Source organism: Ceratotherium simum, chromosome 19 (assembly GCF_057802395.1).
Source record: "Ceratotherium simum simum isolate JZ-2026a chromosome 19, ASM5780239v1, whole genome shotgun sequence".
In the NCBI taxonomy this organism is placed as follows: domain Eukaryota; kingdom Metazoa; phylum Chordata; class Mammalia; order Perissodactyla; family Rhinocerotidae; genus Ceratotherium; species Ceratotherium simum.
In genome coordinates this window covers 40,263,234-40,282,393 of record NC_141918.1, presented here as the reverse complement: position 1 = coordinate 40,282,393, position 19,160 = coordinate 40,263,234, and the positions used below count along the sequence as shown (strand labels likewise).

The 19,160-nt window shown below is 37.8% G+C and overlaps 1 protein-coding gene across 1 annotated transcript in view; it reads left to right on the top strand.

The window, feature by feature from the left end:
* The window catches only part of MAN1A1 (mannosidase alpha class 1A member 1), a 153,596-nt gene extending 135,343 nt beyond the window's left edge, over window positions 1–18,253 (top strand). Inside the window, exons 9-13 of the mRNA XM_004422269.3 lie at window positions 2,628–2,743; window positions 7,309–7,528; window positions 8,289–8,461; window positions 15,011–15,126; window positions 15,475–18,253. Coding sequence (XP_004422326.1) covers window positions 2,628–2,743; window positions 7,309–7,528; window positions 8,289–8,461; window positions 15,011–15,126; window positions 15,475–15,601 — 752 coding nt within the window. The 3' untranslated portion in view covers window positions 15,602–18,253. The remainder of the gene's footprint in view (window positions 1–2,627; window positions 2,744–7,308; window positions 7,529–8,288; window positions 8,462–15,010; window positions 15,127–15,474) is intronic.
* The last annotated feature ends 907 nt before the right edge of the window (window positions 18,254–19,160 follow it).

The window sequence follows — 19,160 nt, the reverse complement described above, 5'->3', positions numbered from 1 at the left end:
AGATGGTACTTAGTCTATTTAGTTTGTAAATGTCAGAGGTTTCTGTAATGATTCATTTAGGAAACTGTAAAGGTCACTTCAAACACTGCTGTTTTAAGAATCAGCCTTCAATTTTAAAAGCACTAATTTTACATTAAAATTAAAACTATAATTCTGGACATTCTGCAATAAGAAAATCACATATTTAACTACTTAAAAATCTAATCCTTCTAGCTTGAATGAGTGTAATCCTTATTAAGACTGACTTAAAAGAATTGTGCTCTGTTCGTCAGTTGTTTACTGAGTACCTAGGATGTGCAAGGTATTTTCTAGGGGCTGATGTGGACTGGGAAACATAGTAGGTCTGTCTGGTCTGGGGAACATAGTAGGTCTGTCTGGTCTCTGCCCTCCGAGATCATAATCTCATGGAGGAGACAGAAAAGAGTTCCACCATTTCATGAAATTGCAAGTGTGGGAGACGCGTGCTCTGAAAAAGTATATAACGAGGGAACCCAGTGGGCAGTCAGGGACGGCTTCTTCGGGGAAGCAACATTTGATCCCAGATGTGAGGTATGAGTAAGAATTACTAAATGAAGGGGAAAGGAGTCTGGGAGTGCACTTCAAGCATAGAGAACGCCGTCTTTAGAATGCCCAGGTGAAAAGGAGCCTGATGGTTTTGAGGAACCAAAAGAAGGGCCATATAGCAAGCGGGCGGAGAGCAAGTGGAGCAGAACTGATGATATGGAGAAGACTGAGATCATGCAGGGCCTCCCCAGTCTCCAAAGACCCAGGATTTGCGTCTTAGTCATTGAAGGCTTCAAGTAAGGGATGATCCTATTGACGTGTTAAAGGGTTACTCTGGCGTTAGTGTGGAGAATAGATTGGAGTGGCGCTGCCGTTAGAACTTTACGTGATAATGGAAATGTTCTATATTTTCCCTGTCAGTACAGTAGACAAGGGCCACATGTGGCTATTGAGCACTAGTATGGCTGAGGAGCTGAATTTTTTAAATTTTATTTTAATTAATTTATATTTAAACGCCCACATGCTGTCAGAGTGCAGGAGACCAGATAATTGGCCATTGCAGACTAGAAGGCAACAGACAGTGGTAGCTTGGGCCAGGATCGTATTGGTGAGGACAGAGAGGGGTGGATGGATTCAAGAGACGTATAGGAGGAAAGATTAGTAGAGTTTGATAACTCATTGGATATGAGAGGGAGGGAGAGAAGAAGTAAAGAATGATTATCTGATGTCTAACTTGTCCAGTTGAGAGGATAATGGTGCCACTTAGTGAGACAGAGACCAAAACAGAAGGTAAAACTGAGGAGAAGATAGTTCAGTTTTAACCTGTTCAATTTTAGGTCTCTATGTAACCCTCCAAGTGGAGATATTGGGTAGGTGTCAGGAGAAAATTGTCTTGATAGCTGTAAAATCACTGATTTACTTTTGTATAGCTGAGTCAACAAATAAAGGTTTATTTTTTTAGATAGATACATAAAATTAGTTTTGAGTTATAAAACTTAAAATGCAATTTTTCAAAATAAGGATATCTTATTAATGCTCAAGTTCTCTATGAATTCTAGGAATGATATTTCAATAGATTACGAATCTGTTTTTGTACATAAACATGCTTGAAAAATAAAAGTATTAAAGCAGTAGGCAAGAGAATACGTTTAGCGTTGTATGGCAGAGAGCAAGTGGATCTAAATTCGAGACCCTGTGTGGGTTGTAGAATCAGATGGCATTACCAATGTGGTAATCTCATTTAGCCTCTAAAGCCTCAGTTTTCATACTTTTAATGAGGATACCTACCCTACAAGCTGCAAGATTGTTGGTAATATTTAAAAAATGGCAGGGGCCGGCTCTGTGGCTTAGCGGTTAAGTGCGCGCGCTCTGATGCTGGCGGCCCGGGTTCGGATCCCGGGCGCGCACCGACGCACCACTTCTCCGTCCAACGCGAGGCCGAGTCCCACGTACAGCAACTAGAAGGATGTGAACCTATGACATACAACTATCTGCTGGGGCTTTGGGGGGGAAAAAAATGAATAAATAAAATCTTTAAAAAATGGCAGTGGAGGAGGGATTGTAGGAATGGAGTATTAGGAAGAAAAACTTCTGCTCTATCTTTCTTACTGCCTCCCCTCAAAGGAGTTTGATCCTTCAGATTGATAACACTGGAAAACTTACCAAATAATAATAATAACAATAATAAACCACAAGAAGCTGGGGAGCTTCTTATTTTATTGCAAACCCCCTTTTTTTAAGATTTGCTATTACTCATAGCTGTGACATAGTTTATATTATTGAGAGCTAAAGCAATTAAAAATTTACTTGAATATATACCATGAAACATTTTAATTTGATATTTTTGCTAGAGAATCAGATTTTTGGAATGAGGGGTGATTATATATTTTTTATCTTCGTGTTTACAAAACTACCCTGGCAATTATTTAGAGTATATCTTATTAGTTAACAGCACATCTGCTCATTTCAGAATATCTTTCTGAAAACAAGAGATTTGTTGGCATTTAAATGTAACGTGAGTTGCAGTTGACGTAGGGTTTTGCATCCCTTTTGCTAATGTGATTTTGCTCCATTATCTGAATTAAAGGCTGAATCACTCTCAAATTCATTCCCCCTGTTTGCAGATCATGTGTCCGTTGGAGGACTTGGAGACAGCTTTTATGAATATTTGCTAAAGGCATGGTTAATGTCTGACAGGACAGATCTAGAAGCTAAGAAGATGTATTTTGATGCTGTTAAGGTAAACGCAATATTTAAATTATCTTTGCCACTCAGCTCTAACTTAGAACTTGCATATTAATCGAGCTTTAATGAAAAAAATGGAATACTACTTGAGTGGATTACCAAATATTTCCGCTTAGGTAGAGTTCAAATCTGCTAAGATAATTATAACAATAGCAATCACGCTTGATGTGTTTAGTTCTAATAGGGCAGTTAAAAGTTTTTTACGTGGTTCAAACCTCAGTTAAGATTCACATATCTGAAAAATGGGTATTTTTCTTCAATAAGTATGAGTTCCCTGCGTAGAGGCACAATTAAAATTATGAGGAAAAAAATCCTGAATTTGTATCCTGAAAATTGACTAAGTTAAAATTGCCCAGGGCCGGCCCCGTGGCTTAGTGGTTAAGTGCATGCTCTCCGCTGCCGGCGGCCCGGGTTCGGATCCTGGGTGCGCACCGAGGCACCACTCCTCCAGCCATGCTGAGGCCGCATCCCACATACAGCAACTAGAAGGATGTGCAGCTATGACAGACAACTATGTACTGGGGCTTTGGGGGAAAAATAAATAAATAAAATCTTTAAAAAAAAAAAAAAAAAAAAATTGCCCAGGATTACAGGCAATCCCCATGGTACCTCCATTTGAAATAAACTTCTCTCCGGAGATATATGGACAGTACTCTAAGGAAATTCACATAAAAAATCTGAACTAACCAAACTAATATTTAAGGGAAGAGTTTTCATAGTTTTAAAAGGTCCTTTATAGTGGAGCAGGAATGAGAGGGAACAAATACTTGTTGAATTGCGTACTGTGTGCTAAGCAGTGTCTTAGGTAGATACTTTAAATAAAGTGTGTTTGTTTCCTCACAGTAGTTTATATATTATTCACCCAGTTTTATAGATAAGTGAACTGAACCTCAGAGATGTTGAGTGTGGAACCAGAATTCAAACTAAAATTTGTGTCAACACATGTCCCTTTTTACCTCACCACTATGGATTTATTTGTGAATAAGAATTTCCATGTTACGTTTAAATGTTTCTTTATGGGCAATAAGTTAGTACGATAAGTTAGAAGTTACTTAGCAATGTCTACAGAAAGTGGCCAGTGGAAGAGTAAACTAAGAAGCACCTCCCATTAAGTCTCAGTCAAAAATGAAAATAAAATTTGAAAGTAAATAAAGCAAAAAAATAAAATTATTTTATATAAAATACTTGAACACGTACTCAACTTTTCAGGAACAAAATTTTTTAGCAGAATCAAGTACCTTTGTGATTGATAAGTATTTTATATGGTAACTCAAATATTTTTTAACATTAATTATTATCAAGTCATCTCAAATAACATTGTAAAATGATGGCTAAATCATCAGAAAATTGACCTTTTTATTGACCTCTTAGAAATTTTTTTATAATCGAGAATAGTAACTCATAGGAGAAAGAAATGGAAATTCATAATCTCAGTGATGTAACCATTGTTCTAAAATTGGTCTCCCTGAGGGGAGATGTGGGTGATTTGACATAGGCTGATTTATTTATTTAAATATAAATGCGACTTGCTCTGCTCTGGTTGACCAGGTTGAATATTACATTGGTTCCCTCCCATGACCAATAGGGAGCTTCACTAAGTAGAGCAGGTAGAACTCTTTACTATGTCACATACAGGAACTGGAACAAATGCCTCGATTAGAATGGTGGCCTTCATTTTGCACAGCCTTGATTAAGGCACATGATGAACATCAAAGGCAAACTAGGAGATGGTTCACATGGCCTCTTCCAGGTTTATTTTTCTTCCCTCCAATGAGATTTCAGGTTTTAACCTAGGAAGTTCTTTTCCATAGAGTATGGTTTCCATTATGTCATTTTTTAATTACTATCCTGCTAGACATTTTAAATATTCTAATCTTAAAGTGCCCCTCTAAGATCTTGATGTTCCAGGAAAGGCAACTTTAAAATATTCTTTGAAATAGTTTCCCCCAGTTTCTAGAACTATACCCACGCAGCTTTAATATATTGTATTTAGACAAACCATTGACAGGAAAATCCATTAAGAGCAGATGAAGTCAAAGTGTTTCCTATTTCTCTTAGTCATAAAAACACTTTCAATCCACTGTGTTTTTAACTTAGAAAGCAAAGTTAGAACAATTAAGCTTCTGATTTTGAGAACTAGCCCAAGTTTCTTTCTGCTAAGTTGTGCTTTAAAAGACCATTATTATAGAGGAGAAGATCCCTTACGTTATTGTTCAGGACAGTTGAGTTCCTGGAGATATAGTTCATCAGTTTTAACTTCAAGTGGATTTTTGAAAGTGTTTAATTCCAGAGAGGTATGTTTTCTTTGGTTATTTTAATAAAAAAATACTTTGAGCTTTCAACTAACTATGATGGCCTTATCTGGAGGCCATCACCGAGAATCCAGTGGTGGATGCTCACCCTGCCAGAGGTCCCGTGGAGTGAATGGTACCCGGGCAGGTGATATACTAGACATTTAGGATTCTGAAGTCTTCATCAAAATGATTTTTTTTGAATACGGAAAGATGAAATCACAAAATATGCAATACTCTTTTTTCCTAATCACCTCTCTGTAGGCTTGACAAGTTTTTTTAGAGCCACTAAACACTATGTTTTCCTCCTTTATATTTATTTACATTTTCCCACTGCCACACAAATATTGCTTTGAATGTCTTGGAACTTCATTGTAGTTTATTTTGAAAGGTAGCAACTTGGTCAATATCATGTCAAAAATAATATGGTACTTTATTCAGGATCCCTAACAGGGTAATAATGTTTCCCTAATCCATGCTTAAAAGCTATTAGTCTTGCCATGTAGAAAGAATAATTTCTTGGGTGATGAGCAAGTATCTGCTTAAAGGACTTTATTGCAGTTTGTGCTACGAGAAGTGTAAATAGCTAAGATGTTCAGTTGCATTAAATAAGAATGAAATATTAATGTAATAACTAGATCATCAATAAAATTAGCTGTAACCACAGTTAATGAGCACAGTGTGTGTTCATTTATTTCTTACCATCTTGGTTTCATTTGTTCATTTCTAATAAAAGGTAGGAAAGGTTTTATCTGACCGTGTATTCATTTTCATCCATTCTCCTCTATCACAAGTTTTGTCTATGTCTACTGTTCACAAATGTGCTTCCTCAAAACTCCTCTATTTTGATAACAGTGTAACAGGTATAGACACAGTCATAGCCCTTTTCCTTCTATGGAGTAATTGGAGGGGGGGAAGCATTTCCTATTATAGTAGTTGGAAATTAGTAATTCCAAACACTTGCACTTCGTTTTTGCTTTTTAAAATATAAGGCTTATTTTATTTTCTCTTATCTATATTGTTTACTTATTTTTTTATTTTTATTTCTTTTGTGTGTGAGGAGGATCAGCCCAGAGCTAACATCCGTGCTAATCCTCCTCTTTTTTGTTGGGAAAGACTGGCTCTGAGCTAACATCTATTGCCAATCTTCCTCCTTTTTTTTTTCCCCCTGCAAAACCCCTGTAGATAGTTGAATGTCATAGTTGCACATCCTTCTAGTTGCTGTATGTGGGACGCGGCCTCAGCATGGCTGGAGAAGCGGTGCGTCGGTGCGCGCCCGGGATCCGAACCCGGGGCCGCCAGTAGCAGAGTGCGCGCACTTAACCGCTAAGCCACGGGGCCGGCCCTCTCTTATCTATTTTAAAAGTATATCAACTGTCCTGGGGAAACAGTAGAAGTGTTTTATAAATAATTTTTTGTAAACATTATTGTTTCTCCCAAATTTGCAGATCTTTATTCTTTTTTCTTTTTTTTAAGAGGATTTCTTCATTATATACTAATGTGCTTTTCAATAGCATTATTAGAGGGGAACTTAATTCAAGTGTTACCACAATGGAGATGTAAATGATGTGATAAATGACCTTTGTCAAGTGCTAGTCGTAGTACTGACCACTACATGAACAAAATGTTGCAGAAAGGCTCCGTAGATACTACTACTCCCATTTTATGGATGAGGAAACTGAGGTTTCGGGATACAGAAGCAAATTACCTACAAAGTTCACCGGTAGTAAGTGTCAGAGCTGGAATTTGAAGCCAAGTGACCTGACTGGAGAACAGCTTCTCTTTCCCACTTGGTCTGTCTACCCCTTGGAGCCTAAGAGCGAAAGGAAAGGTCTTACCACCAGCCTGGATTTCACCCACAAATATGCTCCATTCTTCATCCAGAGTAGGGGCTGTGCTTTGTGTTATTTCTCCTTTTTTGTAAATGGAAATGCACTAAGCCAGCTGTTACCACTACATCAGTGGCCCGTCTTTGAGAAGGGGGACAGCTTTTTGGGTATGAGGACTGCAAGTGTTGGTCATGGAACCAAGCAACGCTGACTGGGCTGGCCCAACAGCATTACTTGTAACTCACCAAACTAATAAGGCATAGACTAGAGGGAGAATACAGAAAGCAATAACAAAATTTCAGGTTGAATTGGATTTGTAACACCAAGCTCAAATCGTGAGTGATGTTTTATCTTCTTTTTTTTTTTTAACATTGGGGGTGTGTTTTTAGTATAAATTTGAGAAGAGGTTGCAAAACGTTGAAAATAAGTATTACTTTCAGGCAATTGAGACCCACTTGATCCGCAAGTCTAGCAGGGGGCTGACGTACATCGCGGAGTGGAAGGGGGGCCTCCTGGAACACAAGATGGGCCACCTAACCTGCTTTGCTGGAGGCATGTTTGCGCTTGGGGCAGACGACGCTCCCACAGGCCTGACTCAGCACTACCTTCAACTCGGGGCTGAAATTGCCCATACCTGTCATGAATCCTACAATCGCACATGTGAGTACATGTTACTCTTCATTTAGTCTATTCCCATATGCTTTTATTTCATTCAGTGAGGAACTTCGCCATTGCTGCCATCGAAAGAATATCCGTTGTGCCCGATGAAACCTGATGATCATGATTAATATCTTAAAGGAATTTGTATTTTTACTTTAAGAGGCACCGCTTTTCTACATAAAAGTATTTACCCTTATTTTGCCAAGAAACAAAAATCCAGGCCATAAAGAGTTAAGCCAGTCTAATTTACTGACCCTGCATTAGGTTAATAATGTTGAGTAAGAGTCTCTGTCCCTGTGCAAGAAAGAAACTTAGTATTTTATAAACCACAATTAATCTTCCCAGTATCTCCGTGAAACAGATTATGAGTCTGGCTCCCTTCTTATAAAATAGGAGTTTGAAGCACAAAGATTAAATAACCTTTCGTGACATAATGACCTAGAATTGTTGACCACTGATTTTTTAGCTAAAGAGGTGTTTTGTGGTACCCTGTACCTGCCTGGTGGGTACAGGTAAATGGTGGTTAAATGAAAGAAAAGAAAGGATCATAACCATTTTCTAAAATGGACTCTTTTTAAATGACTAAATTTTAAAAGTATATTGAATATTGCTTATGATCTGATGTTTATAACTGTTCCTTAAAATGATTGTTTTGGCATCTCTCTCGAGTGTTGGGAAGTACTTTCTAGTTTCCTTTAAGTTACAGACACTAAGCATTGTCTAGGACAATAACCGTTGTCACCTATCGCATGTCCTTTAGTTGTGAAACTGGGACCAGAAGCTTTCAGATTCGATGGTGGTGTTGAAGCCATTGCTACAAGGCAAAATGAAAAATACTACATCCTCCGGCCAGAGGTCGTGGAGACTTACATGTACATGTGGCGACTGACTCATGATCCAAAGTACAGGAAATGGGCCTGGGAAGCCGTGGAGGTGATGTTCTAACTTGCTCATGTTTCTTAAAGATAAATGTCTCAGGAAAAAATGTACAGTGATACCTATAAATCTAGCATATCAACTTTTCTATGATTTTCAAAGCTTTAACCAACCTTTGTTCCATTCAACACTGCGTGTTTTCAGTTTAGTCATCCTGTATCCCTGGTTTCAGCTTGATTTTATGTTAACAATGATATAAATATGCCTACTTTGATGCTGAAGGAGATATCTAAAGGCGTATTATGAAATTAAGTTCCCACAACTATGGAAATGGTGATCACTTAATTCCACAAAGGGTTACTTAGGGATAGTCACCCCTGCCTATTGTCTGTTTCAGGATACCACTATGTGGCTTCTTCTGTTAGTCTTTGGGCATTGAAATGATAATATATGCCTTTATGTAGAGTAAATTAGCTGCTTAGATCTAGCTTTTAGAAAGAACCTGTAGAAGAACTAGTTTGTGCAAGAGTATTCCTTCACTAGTCTCAGGTTTCTCTGAATATCCATAAGCTTTCCATCTGTCCAGTGTGTTGTTCTAATTGTCTTGGTCACCTCTTCGGTCTCGTCCTGCCAATATGGGATATCATCTTCCTAAACGAATCTACTCAACACTTTGTGTGCTGGAACCCAGCAGAGGCGCCCTCCAGGATATGCACCCAACAATGTCTAATTTTAAGCGCTATTATTCTGAAAGGAATGGGAGGAAATTCAGGGGATAAGAACAGGCAAGCGCTTTAATTACTCTCCCTTCTTCTCTAGCACTCTTTGTTAGCAAGTTAGCTGTCTTTAAAAACTGTCCATTAGGAGTAACTTCTCTCAGGAAATCTAAAATGAATATTGCCTTTGTGTAAAATTTAACTAATATCTTAGGAAGCCGTCGATGAATCTTGCTTATTACCCTCTTCATTTAGTGTGTGTCTTATCTCTAGTCATCAGTCATTTTGAATAATAGCATTCTTTAGGCCTCTTTTTTTTTTTTTTTGCAAAGTTTTCTAATTATGTTTAGTCAATGGTAATTCCAATTTCTTTAAATTTATGTTTGTTTCTCTGAAAAATGTATTAAAATTGAGGTTCACCTAAGCTTAGGTGACAGGGAATTATTTTGGTCTTCAATAGACCAGCAAAGGAATTAAGACAAATACTCACCTTGCAAATATCAGTATAAATTGAAAATATCAGGAATGACATATTTCATCAAATGTAAAACACCATAATTGATAAGGAACACCATTATTTTGTATACCACTAAGAAAGTACAACACTACCAACTAAATTAGGCCATGCCAATTTTAGAGATGTTAAAATGTGCAAAAGGTATGGCAGAAATTGATCAAAAATGGAAAGTAAGTAAATCTCTATTGCCATGTGGGCAGGAAGTGTTGATTTGCTTGGTTCTTCAGGGGAATTTGTTTGTGAAGTAATAAGGTTGGTTTATGTGTTAGAATTTTTGTCTATTGTCAACTTTTAGTGTAACATATGACATGAAATTATTTCCCTCAGTCAGTCAACACAGGGATTTCCCCCTGTTTTTACCACTAATAATTTCTGCTAGAACTTGAGATACAGTGGGGAGGGAGGAGTGCTGGGGGCTCTTGCCTTTCTTAAAGCACTAATATCGTAGACTTAGAAGCTGCGGCAGCACTTTGTTTTCCCTTGTGTCATGTCCCCTCAGCCACCCCCACCCCCCACCCCCCCTCACCCCACCCTGTGTTTCAGCTACAGCTGCAGTGGGCAGGCCCCTTGCATCTGGCAGCATCACTTCGAGCGCCCACTGCTTCTCAGCTGTTGTGACTCAGAGCTTCTTCACAGGCAGCTGGCTGTATTCTGGGAAGTGTGGGAGAGTTAATGGCCCCAGGGGCAACCCTCAACCAATGAGGTTTTGGAGTTGATGGATAACTGTCCCAGTCTTCCTTCTTTGAAGAATAATTCTGAGATGTTCCTCGGGATTTCCAGCGGGAGGGAGCCCCTGTTGCACACAGCTGTAATTGCTCAGCATATTTCACTAGCTCTTCTCCCTTCCCTGTTTCGCTCTCCCCACTTGCTCACTTCCTGATATCACCTCCCCAGAAACTCCTACATCCAACCCTCGTCTCATGCTCTGTTTTTAGGGGAACCCAAACTAATGCATAGGGGATCTTAAAAATCACCTAGTCCACCTTCCACTCAAAGAAAAGACTCCTCTCCGTGTCTTTGCCAGATGGCTGTTCTTTATCAATTCAAGGACTTTGTAGCAAAAAGGAATATACTACTAATAAAGTAATTCATTTTTTAATGGCTAAAAGTATTAGAAAGTTATTCCTTTTAAAACCAGAATTTACAGTGTTCTGTGCTCTGGGGATACTGGAAGAACAATCCTCTCTCTTCTACATTTCAACTCCTCAGTTATCTGAAGTCAGCACATTCTGCCAACTGTTCCCTTACTCACCCATCATTTCCCTCCACCTTGTCCTCGTGACATGGTTTTCAGCTGTGGTCTTTCAGGGACGAGCAGGATGACTCAAGAACCTCTCCTCTGAGTGTTATTTCCCACAGCCTATGGTCCAGCTTGTTCTTTTAGTAGATTTATAAAACCCCTGGCTCATGTTGAAATTATGGTCGAATGATGTTAGCTACTACGTTAGCTACCGTTGACACATCTCTTTTGTTCCGTGCTTGTTTTCATCCATACTTGCAGTTTGTAGTGTCTGTCAGCCATCTTCCTGTCTTTTAGCAAAGCACTCCCTTCCCAACCTTCTTTCACTGATACACTTGGTAAACCTGCTTTCCATGTCTTAACCAAAGTTCTGAATAATAACGTCGAACACAATAATAATGTCAAACAAGATACAAAAGTACATAATCCAGCATGCAGCAATAGAGACCTCCTGCACTGGTTACCACCACCCATTCATCACAAGTGTTCAAGCACTTGTGACTCTACCCAATAGGAAAACATCTACCTGATAGTTCATTTGCTTTTTCTCAGTAATGTCCTGAAGAACTTTATTAAATCCCTCCCAATTAGACATGTATAATATTCTGATAAAGCTCATGCTATAAGTTATACATATACATTCCTGTATGTGTAGGTAAATATAGATTATATAATGTCTATAATGTAGGTATGTATAGATTATATAAACGTCTCCACTGGTCCACCGTAGCAGATAAGCCTTATATAGGGATTTCTTTTCTTTTTTTTGCACAGACGTATTTCTCTAGTCCTCTAAATCTAACCTTTTCCATGTGGATATTCTGGCTCTCAGAGAGAGATTTGTCATCCTAGTTCCTGCTTCTACACCCCAGGCTTGATCCCTGTTTGTAAACTCTGATATGTCCATTTTGCCTGGTTCTACCTTTGAGGTCAGACCAAACTCAACCGGTCAGCCTTATTATTAGCATTGTTCCCTGGGATCTACTCTTGGAAATCTCCATGGATCAGCTGCGTATCTGACCTGGTAGATAAAAGGATGCTTTCTAGCCTCACAATGATGCTTTCTGAGTAGGATTTAGCTCATGCTGCTTGCTACTCTCTTACCTTTCTCCCTCCTAAGAAGTACAGTCACTTGGGGTCAGGTGTGTCTTTCATCATTTGTTGAGAGCTCCAGTCTGTCCTTCTGTTCTCTGCTCTTAGCACATCCTAATCACATATGGTCGCTAATAATGTAAGCATTTACATAAAATTGAGGTAGTCCCTATGAGTGGAGGCCGAGAGTCCCAAGAACAGATTGTAGTAAAATGATGTTCTGATCAGATGACGCAGCATAGATATGTGAATGCTTCCACCGCTGAGATACTGTAAAACCAGGGCCTGTTATGGGGCCCAGGAGAGCTGCTTGTCCCCAGCCTCACATCCCTAAAGTCTTAAAATTTAGAATTGACATGATGATTTGTCATTTTTTGAACGTTAAAAATGCCTCTTCGGCATTTTCCTTTATTTTTTTCTTTTTAATTTACCAAAAGCCTCAAAAAATAAAACTAGCTAGGCCTTTCTAAACTCTGAAAAGTCCCTATCACTGTGCTGAGTGTGTCCTCATCTTGTTTTTTTTCTCATGACAACCCCATGTTGAGCAAAGGGCGCTGCCTGGGTCCAGGACCCTCTGAGGCCACAGTTCAGGAGTCTAGTGCTGGGATTCTGCCCCTCCTCTGAAACTTGAGGCTGTGTTCTTGACTACTGTGGCCCGCCACATTAGGACTGCGGGAGAAGAAGAATGAGTGGGGTGAACTTGAAAAGAGGAAAAACCATTGGGCGTTGTCTACCCCCCAAAACAACTCTTTTTCTATAACAAAACAAGGCGCTTATAGAAATTTTATGGGAGGAAGGGGTGGCTGTCTTTCATGCCTGGCCCTCTCATGAGCTTATCACCAAAGAGCTTCAAGGGAGAAACCAAGAAAAAGTTTTGTGATTATAATCCTTTTTTTTTAGGAAATATCTGGAAATAGGATTTCACTATGTTCCGTAACAACAAACTTACCCATTTCTTCTAAATCTTGATTTTTTTTTTTTTCCTTTTTTACAAGTAATTTTTGACCTGCTCCAGTGTATCTGGCATTTGACTTTTTATCAGAAAGAACTTTTATCAAAAAAGGAAGGGAGGAAAAAAATAATAGGACCTGGGGCCGGCCCCGTGGCTTAGTGGTTAAGTGCACGCGCTCCGCTACTGGCGGCCTGGGTTCGGATCCCGGGTGCGCACCGTCGCACCGCTTCTCCGGCCATGCTGAGGCCGCATCCCACATACAGCAACTGGAAGGATGTGCAGCTATGACATACAACTATCTACTGGGGCTTTGGGGGAAAAATAAATAAATAAAATCTTAAAAAATAATAATAATAATAATAGGACCTGAAAGTTCTTTTCTGCAGGCTTTCCCCCAACTTGGCTCCTTTTCTGCAACTAAGAATATAATCAAAGCATTTTTTTAAAGTTGATCTTATTTTCCCAGTAGCTTTTAAAAAGTACCAAATCGTTAGACATTTTCTTAATTCATGGAGCCTGCCAGTGAGATTTTCTTTAACCTGGTAATTAAATGCTTCTCCTCGTGGCCCCATGCTCTCTCCCTTCTGCCCTCCAGCCACAGTGCGCAAAATCAATCTCCTCGTTATCAGTATCTGCAGTTGGAAGCTGGGTACTCAGCTCGCTGTCCCCACTGACTGGATTCGCCTTCTCTCTCTCTTTTCTGGGCTCTGCATTCTTAGAGCCATGTTTTCCTCCAAAACCCTTTTCTAGCTAATGAAGATTTTCCTCAACTAATACAGCAAGTTCTGTGCTCTCCATCTTCTTGATAGTTGTGCAAAATGGGAGAAAAATGAGGTGTAATGATGCATGTAAAAAAAAGAGGGGACAGGATTACTGTTCATAAAACTGAAAAATACATGAAAAATGACATGAGAACCTAAGAGTAACTTTATCTTATTAATGTTTCTTATATCTTTTTGATTTCATTATAAATATTAGAGGTTTTAGTTTTAAACTATTATTTTTGTCCGTTCTATGGATTAGAACCAGATTTCTGATGGCAATTTTTTTACAATGGAAATTTTTATTGACCATACAGTTTATAGGATTAGTGGAATATGGTAAGTAGAAAATAACTTTCTTGGAGATGAATATGCCTGGTAACTAGCAAAGCAGTTATTTTGAAATGTAATTTCAAAATACAACGAGCGGTCAACTTAGTGGCAGCTGACAATGTGGAAGGCAAGTTATTTTAGGTTGTTACCCAAATTTGCATTCCCACACTGCCTAACCCTTATCTTTTCCAAAAATCTTTATAGTCAGACTACTACAGGAATGTAGGATCATTCCTTTCTAGATTATTACCAGTGGATTCATCCCATCTTCTTCCATCCCAGACTAAAGAAAAGAAAAATGTATTTTAGAAATAGATATCAGCCACATTTTTCTCCCTGCTTTCCATTTTCTTCTTTTATATCTGTCACCAGTATCACTAATTAGTACTCCACAATCAATTTTTAAGAAAGAAGGTGTTCTGATTATAGCAGCAGCTGATTTTGGTCCAGTGCACTTTCTCAACCAGTGGTTTATAATCCCAATTGACATTAACAATCTCTCAAAACCAGGGGTCAGCAAGCTTTTTCTATAAGGGCTAGAGAGAATTAGGCTTGGGGGCCATATGCAACCACTCAACTCAGCCATCATAGAGAAAAAACAGCCACAAACAATCTGTAAACAAGTGAGCATGGCTGTGGTTCTGTAACACTTTATTTACAAGAACAAACAGCAGACTGGATTTACCCTGTGGCTCACAGTTTGACGAACCCTGCTCTAGACCATGGGAGGAAATGGTAAAAATCACTGAAAAATTATTCCAAAGCTAAATGTAGAAGTGTTTCCAATTAGGTGAGATAATAGTGTTCATATGTCCTTTAATTTTTCACTTTATTTGCATTGACATTTTATGGTTTTTTAAATTTTTACCTAAAACTGTTACAATCTCTCATATTCAATTTGAATCTTTATTTGAATTTGAATCTAATAATAAAATTAGTGACAATCAGTTTACTGAAGTATGACCTTTTTTTTTTCCCTCTTCTTTGTAATGTAGGCCCTGGAAAATCACTGCAGAGTGAACGGAGGCTATTCGGGCCTAAGGGATGTTTACCTCAGACATGACAGTTACGATGATGTGCAGCAAAGTTTCTTCCTGGCAGAGATGCTAAAGTAAGTAAAAATTATTCTAAAAGTGTGTGGCTGAGGTACCCAGTGAGATCTTCGTAGATGTCTTTATCATGAACACATTCAGATAATACCAAGTATGACTGCTTCCGAATGCATACAAGTTTGATGACTTGGAGCTGCTCTGTATGGTTTTCATACCCAATACCAAGCCCAGAGTAGCTTCTTTACTCCACATGAATGAGTATATCCCCCCAAGGTTGGCTATGATTGACTGTTGTCCATGGTTCTCCGTGAGATGAATGGAGACATGATATAGTGTTTGTGGTGTCTTCTGGTTTCGCTACCTGACGTGGTCTTTCGGTCCTCATGTACTCATGTCTCTCTCTCCAGGTATTTGTACTTAATATTTTCTGATGATGATCTGCTTCCTTTGGAACATTGGATCTTCAATACCGAGGCACATCTTCTCCCTGTACTATCTAAGAATAAAAAAGAAGATGAAGTCAAGGAAAAATAAAGAGACATTTTATATTTTCCTCTGCTCCATTCCCTTCACTGCATACCTTAATAATTCCTTTTCTGGTATTCAGGCACATGATGAATTTTTATTAATAGGTCTGTGATTATTCTAAGTTCTAAAATTGTTTTGCAGTCTTTCATGTTTACTATCATAGGCATAGACAGACCTAAATTCCTTATCATATCTTTTATTATTCAATCAGTGGATCACAAGTTGTTTTGCTTTTTTTTTAAGTATTCTCTGGAGTTCACGAAGGTGTAGTATCATTTTTATTAAACTGAATAAATGGTATACCAATGACCTCTTAATTACAATTTTGATTTGACTGCAAAACTTTTTCCTCTTCTATGAGGAGATAATGTCTGCTTTAAGCTGTAATGTTTTGCCATGTTGCAAAAAGCCATAATAATAAATTAAATATTAAAATAGCTTTTTCCTTTTCAATTTCATGTTAATCTGGTTTGTCTATCCACCAGAGAGATCTTATAACTGTGACAGCCTCCTTATGCAGGTCTATCATTATTTGATAGAATGTCTTCTAAAATACTTCACTCACATTATAATTCAAATTAGAATGTCATCCCAAAAGGATCTTCACATGTTGACCTCATTTCATTGGAACCACAGTATATTTTTGTTGGTTAATTACATTAGTGTTTCCTAATTTGTGAATTAGTTCTCAAAAGTTACTTTAAATGCCCTGTATCACTTCTGGATCATGTACTGGTTAATTATTTTTTCCATTCTCTACCACACAGCGAGGTGAGCTTTCAAATTCTGCAGAGCTCTGCTATTACTGAATTACATTTTTTAAAGGGAAATAGTATAACTTTTAGTGGGTTAGCTTTTGCTTTTAACTAAATATATGAAGAAATTGGTCTCCCTAAAGAGAGGGTGAGTATTTCATATGGTTTTTTGGTTTGCATTTCATCTTTAATTTTTTCTCTTGAAAAAAAGAAAGCATTACATTTGGTTCAGATTTTTCAGATTTGAAAAGGGCCCTTTCTCAAATGTAGTAAATTATTTCATTTCAGTTTATGAAAGCAAGATATAACTCTGAAAGAAGCTTTGCTAATGTATCTATTCATGCTCAGTTGAGGAAAATCTAATAAACTTTTAGGCCAAATAAGATTATATTATATTTCATCTGGTTAAATTCAACATAGAAATCCCAGCTTAGAAGCAATATATAAGAATGGACATTCCCCATCCCCCACAATCCTGTAGTGGATCAAAATAATTATATGATTCTTCAAAGCATTGTTTTGAGATATGAGTGATTTTCCCAAGAATAGATTTGGTGACACCTTATGTTTTCTTATCATATTGGTTCGTATTTTAAATATATTCCCATGAAAGGGCTAATATGATGATGCATATACTGAGTACAAAGACCTTAACCCCCTTCATTGTCAGCCTACAGTAATCAGATAGATCAGTGTGACCCCATGGATTAGGCCGAAGCATATGAAATTGCTGCATTTGTAGTTTAAAACTGTTCAATACAAGCAATTTTGTATGGTTCAACCTAATGTATTTTAGGACAGTTATTTTCTCAGATCTCGATAGACTTAATTGTTTTTGCTGTTTCAGCTTTTGAAAGTGTTTCAAAAGATTTCCTTTGTCTGAAAAGACCACCTTGTGTGACCTGCTCTTTTTTCAATATTGTACGTTGCTTTATGTCGAAGAATAAATTAATAAAATTAGTAAATGAAAAAGATCCTTTAGTGCATCATTATTGCCATGTTAAAGTGTTTCTGTGACCCAGAATAACTTCTTCCACTCCTATCTTTAGCTCACCTTATGAAATGAATGGATAGTGAGAGTCCTTTTTTCCCGGGACTTAAAGGCAAAATATAAAAGATTATTGCCAGAATTGGGCCTTATGTATTTAGATTATAATTTGTGCATGAATGTCCTTGGACTAGCAATTTAAATTAATTTATTTTCTCTGCTTTTCAGTTTGCTTTGAAAGAGTACAAAGCTGATATGTATTTCTGCAGCAGATCGGATATTAAAATCAGGTTGTGTGTACACACTGCAGTATAATGTACCTTTTGTATTCTGGTATAAATAAGCAAAAGAATTGTACTACATGTTGCTCTGCCACTGGCAAGAGCAAAGTTTTTTCAGTTCTAGAACTTGGATTGTTAAACATAAGTCCCAAAACACCAAAAATGTAAACAAGATAAGATATTAATATTATGGTGATGTTATTTAATTAAAGTTATATTTTGTGTTAATTATTTTAAACAACTGAAGTCGTTAGGTAGACACTGTCTTTCATTCATTTGCTGCAAAACTGTGCAGTTAAGTTTACATATGTATTCACATCCTGAAAGGTGAATAATTAAAACAGCACTTAATTTTGTGTTTGTGCATATGTTTTGGGTATGCTTTGTGCAATTAATATTACATACATCAGTTGTATGGCAATTTACAGAACTCAGTGATGTTTGTCATGACTCCTTCATGTGTATTAGCCGTCCCTTCCATTGATTGTTTTTGATTTGTACATAAATCCATTCTGTCATTTCCAACTTTATATAAATCTCTAATGTTATAAGAAACATAATAGATTGACACATAATTTTTAAAACTATATTTGTAAAATTTCTCTATTGTGAATAAAGCCTTTTAATATATCTCCTCATTTGTTATGTTTTTCTCCTTTTAAGTAAGCTTTTGTGTATGTAGGGTGAGCTTGTACAGTTGCAAATGGAAATATTAGATCCTGATAGTAATTCCACACCACACCCAGAGAATCTTGACAAGGAAACATTTCCCATTAAAAACTTTAAATTGCAAGTAATTTTACATACACAGCCTTTGGTTAACCAAATACCTTTATTAAGAATCTAACATGTCCAACACCAGGGCATGTAGGGTAGAGGTGGGGAGTTGATGTCAGAAATGGTGTAAACTATGATGCTCATTCTTAAATTTACAAACCAATCAAAGAGATCAGTCTCACCCCGAAACAAAACAATACAGCATTTAGTTGTGTTAAATGACAAGTTCAGTTCTGCTGTAGAAGTTCAGGGGAGCAGGAGGTTGCTAGGATTTGAGTGGTCACAGAGGCTTAGTAGAAAAGAGAGAACTTTAGCTACAGAAGAGCCGCCAGTATTTTTGAAAAAGCGTAGGGTTTTCAAATTCATGTTGTACTTTTTAGAATATTTCAGACATTTTGGTTGCTGTTCTCTCTGCCTGGAACTCTCTCTCCCCAATGTTTTTATGGCTCATTCCTCCCTTGGTTCAGGTCTTTGCTCATCTGGCTCCTAATCAGAGTGGCTTCCTTGAAAAATCAATATAAAATTCCCCATAACTGTTTGTTCCTTACTTTATTTTCTACTTTCCTTGTTTGTTTATTGTCTGTCTAACCCCTTAGCAGTGAAGCCCTACCAGAACGGCAAGTTACTTTACTTGGCCTCCCCTCCCCCACCCCCAGCTCCAGTGCCTAGAGCAGCCTCTCCACTTGGTAGCACACGATGAATGTTTGGTGAACAGTGAATGCTTGAATGAGACGCCCCTTTATATTCTTAGGCTTTGCTACAGC